The sequence below is a fragment of the Eimeria necatrix genome, genomic scaffold, assembly GCF_000499385.1.
Source record: "Eimeria necatrix Houghton genomic scaffold, Enh_scaff1686, whole genome shotgun sequence".
Classification (NCBI taxonomy): Eukaryota; Apicomplexa; class Conoidasida; order Eucoccidiorida; family Eimeriidae; genus Eimeria; species Eimeria necatrix.
This window is the reverse complement of record NW_013652366.1, coordinates 1-5,471: the sequence shown is the minus strand read 5'-3', so window position 1 is coordinate 5,471 and position 5,471 is coordinate 1. Positions and strand designations below refer to the sequence as shown.

Sequence of the window (5,471 nt, the reverse complement as noted above, 5' to 3'; positions counted from 1 at the left end):
CAGCAGCAGCAGCAGCAGCAGCGGCAGCGGGGGTGCGGTGGGCGCGGCAGCAGCCGCAGGAGCGGGCGTGGGGTGGGCGCAGCAGCAGCAGCAGCAGCAGCAGCAGCAGCAGGAAGAACAGCGGCGAGAGGAGAGTAGCAGCAGCAGCAGCAGCAGCAGCAGCAGCAGCGAAGCGAGGAGCAAAAGCACGGACTGCACGCAGCAGCAGCAGCAGCAGCAGGAGAAGCGGGGCAGCAGCAGGGGCAGCAGCAACTAACGGGGACGATTTCTGCGGAGGGGGGGGGCTCTGCTGCAGTGCGTTCTGCTGCAGCAGCAGCAGCAGCAGCAGCACGGTGGAAGTCTTGTTCACACAAAGGACAAGAAAAGTGGCAGTCTCTGAAGTGCAGCAGCAGCGCGTCTCCGTCGAGTGTACGTTCACCGCAGACGCTGCACTTGGGGTGTACAGACACCCCAGCTGCTGCTGCTGCTGCTGCTGCTGCTGCTGCTGCTGCTGCTGCTGCTGCGGGGTCCGCGCCGCGCCCCCCCCCGACCTGCTGCTGCTGCTGCTGCTGCTGCTGCTGCTGCATGTGCACGCGGTACAGGGCCTGCGGCAGCAGCTGCTGCTGCGGCAGCAGCTGCCCGTTGCTGCCCCACAAGCAGACGCAGCAAAGCTGCAGCGCGTGCTGCTTGTTGAGGTGTACAGACAGCTGAGACAAAGACCCGAACACTTGCTGCTCGTCGGCGGGCCCCGTGAACTCCAAAAAGTCCCCGCTGCTGCTGCTGCTGCTGCTGCTGCTGCTGCTGCTGTGGGCGTGCTGCTTGGCTTCTGCTGCAGCAGCAAGGGCCAGCAGCATCTGCTGCTGCTGCTGCTGCAGGTCAGCAGCAAAGACGTAAGAAAACAGCCAGCTGTCTCTGCAGGGCTGCTGCCAGCAGCGCAGCTGCAGCAGCGCCTCCACGTGTCTCCGAACTGCAGCAGAAGCAAAGGCCAGGCCTGCTGCTGCTGCTACGAGGTGGGGGGGCAGTGCTGCTGCTGCTGCTGCAGCGTACTGCGGCGGCTGCAGCAGCGCAGCAAGCGGGCCTGGCACTGCAGCACGAGCAGCAGCTTCCCCAGTAAACAGCAGCAGCAGCAGCGGGCTGCTGCTGAAGCAAAATGGACAGCTGCGGGCCTTGCGGGGGCCCAGCCGCAGCCGCAGCGCGCAGAGCCAGCAGCAAAAGTGGCAGCAGCAGCCAGCAGCAACACACGGCGTTTCTTCGCAGCAAACCACGCACTCCACCACCGCAAACCCCTGCTGCTGCTGCTGCTGCTGCTGCTGCTGCTGCTGCTGCTGCTGGTCTTGGGGGCCTAGGGTCGTGGCCCCTGCGGCTATCGCCGCCTCCACAAACACTTTGCATGCGTCCACGCTCACAGGCCCCCCCAGCTGCTGCAGCAGCAGCTGCTGCTGCTGCTGCTGCTGCTGCTGCTGCTGCTGCTGCTGCTGCTGCTGCTGCTGCGGTCTGTCGCGATGCCTGTGGGGCCCCCCACGCCCACGGCCTCCAAAATAATGCTCCGACTGGTACTGACCCCCCCGGGGGCCCCCCGTGCTGCTGCGGGGGCCCCCCGTGCTGCTGCGGGGGGGGCCCCCCGTGCTGCTGCGGGGGGGGCCCCCCGTGCTGCTGCGGGGGCCCCCCCCCCTGGCCCTGCTTCTGTTTCCTCTGCGGCCCTCTCCCAGGGCGCTGCGGGGGTTTGCTGCTGCTGCTGCTGCTGGGGCTGGTGCTGCTGCTGCTGCTGCTGCTGCTGCTGCGCTGAGTGACATGGTGGCTGGGGGCTCGGCCCAAACCCTAAACCCTAAACCCTAAACCCTAGGAAGCGGCCTTTGAAGCTGCTGGGGCTGGAGGAGCAGCGCGGCAGCAGCAGCTCCTGCTGCTGCTGCTGCAGTGCAGCGGCAGCAGGCTGAGCAGGAGACACACCAGGTAGAGCTGAAGCAGACACGACCTGCGCCCGCAAGGTCTGCTGCTGCTGCTGCTGCTATTGTTGCTGTTGCTGCTGCTGCTGCTGCTGACAACGCTCCTCGGCACTAGTCCTGCAGCTGCTGCTGCTGCATGCACTCGAAATTTCCGCCGCGAGGGCGGCGCAGAGCAGACAACGCGTCTGCTGCTGCTGCTGCTGCTGCTGCTGCTGCTGCTGAGGTGTCGCCGCAGCAATTGTTTTTTAGCAGACGTCTTCGACAGCAAAAAATGAAAAGTCTTTGCTAAAAAAAGTGTTGCTGCTGCTACTGCTGCTGCGGCGCCAGGCGCTGTTCTCCAGCGCATGGGACTGCTTCGGCTGCTGCAGCAGCAGCAGCAGCAGCAGCAGCAGCAGGAGCAGCAGCAGCTGCCGGCCACTGCGCGGGGCTTCCTTTCCGTTCTCGTTTGCTAAGCCATTATTGCTTTTTTTTCTGCAAGTTTATAAGAGAAGGCAGCTGCAGCAGCAACTGTATCAACTGCAGCAGCAGTGGCAGCACCAGCAACAGCAGCAGCAGCAATTCATACCACCAAGTCATTACTGGCAGCAGCAGCAGCAGCAGCAGCAGCAGCAGCAGCAGCACTGACACTCAGCAGCGCCCTCAGGAAAACACGAACAGTTGCTTGTTGTTGCTGCTGCTGCCATCGCCGCGGCCGTAGCAGCCGCTGCTAATGCTGCTGCTGCTGCAGGCTGCGCTGCTGCAGCATGAGCTTCTGGCAGCGTTTTCTTTCGCTGCCCGGGGGCCGTCCCCTGCAGCAGCTGCTGCTGCAGCAGCAGCAACAGCAGCAGCTGCTGCAGCTGCAGCAGGCCGCCACCTTCAGCAGCGGGAAGGTGGTGCTGCCGTGCAAGCTGCCCCCGGGCTTCAAGCTGACTGCTGCGCAGCAGCAGCAGCAGCAGCAGCAGCCTCAGTCAGCAGCAGCAGCAGCAGCAGCAAAGGCCAACCGCTTCAGAGTTGCTCAAGAGAGGAGGAAGAGGTGTAAACACACGCACGGCCAAAACGCCGTTTACTGATTTCCGCTGCAGCAGCAGCAGCAGCAGCAGCAGCTGCTGCTGCTGCTGCTGCTGCTGTGGGTCAATGTAGCAGCTGCAGCCGCGCGACAAGGACAGCGCGGAAGCTGCGAGCAGCAACTGTTTCGTGGCAGCAGCAGCAGCTGCTGCAGCAGCTGCAGCAGCTGCAGCTGATGGCTGCTGCAGCCGGCCGCAGTGGCTAGCAGCAGCTGCTGCAGCAGTAGTTGCTGCTGCTGCGAGCTGCAGCAGAATAATAGCGTTTGCCAGCAGCAGCAGCAGCAGCAGGTTTGAAGTTAGTCGGAAGTTCTGGGGTCTGGTGCTTTATGTGCAGCAGCAGCAGCAGCAAGTGTTGTTGCTGGTACAGCCTTGAATGCAGCAGCAGCAGCAGCAGCAGCTGCTGCTGCTGCTGCTGCTGCATTCAAGGCTGTACCCCTTGGGGGCCCCCGGCGCAGCGCCAAGGGGCCCCCAGGGGCCCCCCTGTATGTTCACCGCAGCAGGAACTTGACGCCTCTGTGCAAGGGTCATGTTTGCTGCTGCTGCTGCTGCTGCTGCTGCTGCTGCAGCAGCAGCAGCAGCATTTTTGTTTTTGAGGACCAGAGAGCCTTTTCCTGTTTTTGCCACTGCTTGCCAAGTAGCTCTGTCTAGCTGCAGCAGCAGCAGCAGCAGTAGCTAGCTGCAGCCAGCTATAGCTAGCTGTAGCTAGCTGCGGCAGTTGCAGCTAGCTCTAGTTAGCTGTAGCTAGCTGCAGCTAGCTGCAGCTAGCTGGAACAGCTGTAGCTAGCTCTAGCCAGCCGTGGCTAGTAGATAACTAGCTGTAGCTATCTGTAGCTAGCTGTAGCTAGCTGTAGCAAGCTGTAGCTAGCTGCAGCTAGCTGTAATTAGCTGTAGCTAGCTATAACTAGCTGTAGCTAGCTGTAACTAGCTGTAGCAAGCTGTAGCTAGCTGTAGCTAGCTGCAGCTAGCTAGCGACGATGGAAAAAGATTAGGGGGGAGAAACTCCGAGGGCGCAGCAGCAGGAGCAGCAAGGCAGGTACATGGGCTGCTGCTTTCAGCAGCAGCAGCAGCAGCAGCAGCAGCAGCAAAGTTTGCTGCAGCTGCTGTCTGGTCTTGCCTTCGCCCATTCAGGGAAAGCGGTCGATGTGCAGCTGCCACAAGTTGCTGTATTGCTGCAGCAGCAGCTGATGCTTCCGAAGCCAGCAGCAACAGCAACAGCAACAGCAGCAGCAGCAGCAGCAGCAGCAGCAGCAGCAGCAGCAAGCGCAGCAGCGCATCTGAAGGCACTAAGTAGGCAGTCGCTGTGGGAAAGACTTCATCTAGCTGCAGCTAGCTGCAGCTAGCTGCAGCTAGCCACAGGCGGCTAGCTGCAGCTAGCCATAGACAGCTAGCTGCGGCTAGCTGCAGCTAGCCAGGGCTAGCTGCAGCTAGCTGCAAACTTGGCTGCTGTGTGAAGAGCAGCAGCAGCAGCAGCAGCAGCATCTGCTGCAGCAGCCGCCGCAACAATTGCTGCTGCCGCTGCAGCTGCTGCCCTTCCAGGATCACTTAACATGGCGTTCTTTCTCTTGCTGCTGTTACAGCTGCTGCTGCTGCTGCTGCTGCTGCTGCTGCTGCTGCATGTGGGGCGGGAGCAGCTGCTGCAGCGCCCTGCAGCAAATGGCACAAAACGAAAAACAAAATGATTTAAAGACTTTATAAAGTTCTATTCTGCACTGAAAAGAAGCCACAAGGGGCCCCCTGGGGGCCCCTTGGGGGCCCCTAGGGGGCCCCCATGGGGCCCCTGGGGGCCCCTAGGGGCCCCTGGGGGCCCCCCGGCCCCACAGGCATTGAAATTTGCGGGGGTACTTCGCTGGGGGACGTTGGAGGCCCTTAAAATGGAAGTTGAAGAATAAATATATTTGCTTTTGTGTTGCTGCTGCTGCTGCAGCAGGCGGAGCAGCAGCAGCAACTGCCGCAGCAGCAGCAGCAGCAGCAGCTGCTGCCGAATCCCCGAAAGGCCAACTGTCCAATTTGCTTCCACGCACTTGCCCTCTTAAATTCTTCCCGCACTACCGATTCAGCAGCAGCAGCAGCAGCAAGAACCGCAGCAGCAGCAGCAGCAGCAGCAGCAGCAGCAGCAGCAGCATGGAGGCGCTGACGGGCGCGGGGGGCCCCCTGCCGCTGCAGCTGCTGGGCGTGGGCCCCAGCTGCCTGCAGCTGCTGTCGCTGCCGCTGCTGCAGCCGCAAATGACTTTGCTGCAGTCTGTGGGGTCTTGTGGGGGGGCCCCCGAAGCAGGTATAGAGGGGGCCCCCCGGGGGGAGGGGCCCCCCTTTGCTGCTGCTGCAGTTTGCTGCCTCGGCAGCAGCAGCAGCGTCGTTGCTGCTGCGCTGCAGCAAAAGCCCACTCTCGTTTACTTCAACATCCTCAAGAACGCTGCAGTGTACAGACAGTCCACCCCCACCATAGTCAGCTGCTGCTGCTGCTGCTGCTGCTGCTGCTGCTGCTGCTGCTGCTGCTGCTGCTGCTGCT

At 62.2% G+C, this 5,471-nt stretch overlaps 4 protein-coding genes across 4 annotated transcripts; 1 reads left to right on the top strand and 3 right to left on the bottom strand.

The window, feature by feature from the left end:
• Window positions 1–257: 257 nt before the first annotated feature.
• On the bottom strand, window positions 258–1,772 carry ENH_00020090 (hypothetical protein; the record flags this gene model as incomplete). Its single annotated transcript, XM_013579438.1, has 1 exon — window positions 258–1,772. A coding segment is annotated over one exon (1,515 nt), but the record flags the coding sequence as incomplete, so codon positions are not given.
• A 46-nt stretch (window positions 1,773–1,818) lies between these two features.
• ENH_00020080 (hypothetical protein) lies at window positions 1,819–2,268 on the bottom strand (the record flags this gene model as incomplete). Its single annotated transcript, XM_013579437.1, has 1 exon — window positions 1,819–2,268. One exon carries the CDS (start codon window positions 2,266–2,268, stop codon window positions 1,819–1,821), a length of 450 nt encoding a protein of 149 aa, XP_013434891.1.
• A 397-nt stretch (window positions 2,269–2,665) lies between these two features.
• ENH_00020070 (hypothetical protein, conserved) lies at window positions 2,666–2,971 on the top strand (the record flags this gene model as incomplete). Its single annotated transcript, XM_013579436.1, has 1 exon — window positions 2,666–2,971. The coding sequence occupies one exon, from the start codon at window positions 2,666–2,668 to the stop codon at window positions 2,969–2,971; it is 306 nt and encodes a 101-aa protein (XP_013434890.1).
• Window positions 2,972–4,536: 1,565 nt separating this feature from the next.
• ENH_00020060 (hypothetical protein) lies at window positions 4,537–5,471 on the bottom strand (the record flags this gene model as incomplete). Its single annotated transcript, XM_013579435.1, has 2 exons — window positions 4,537–4,609; window positions 5,357–5,471. Coding segments are annotated over 2 exons (188 nt in total), but the record flags the coding sequence as incomplete, so codon positions are not given.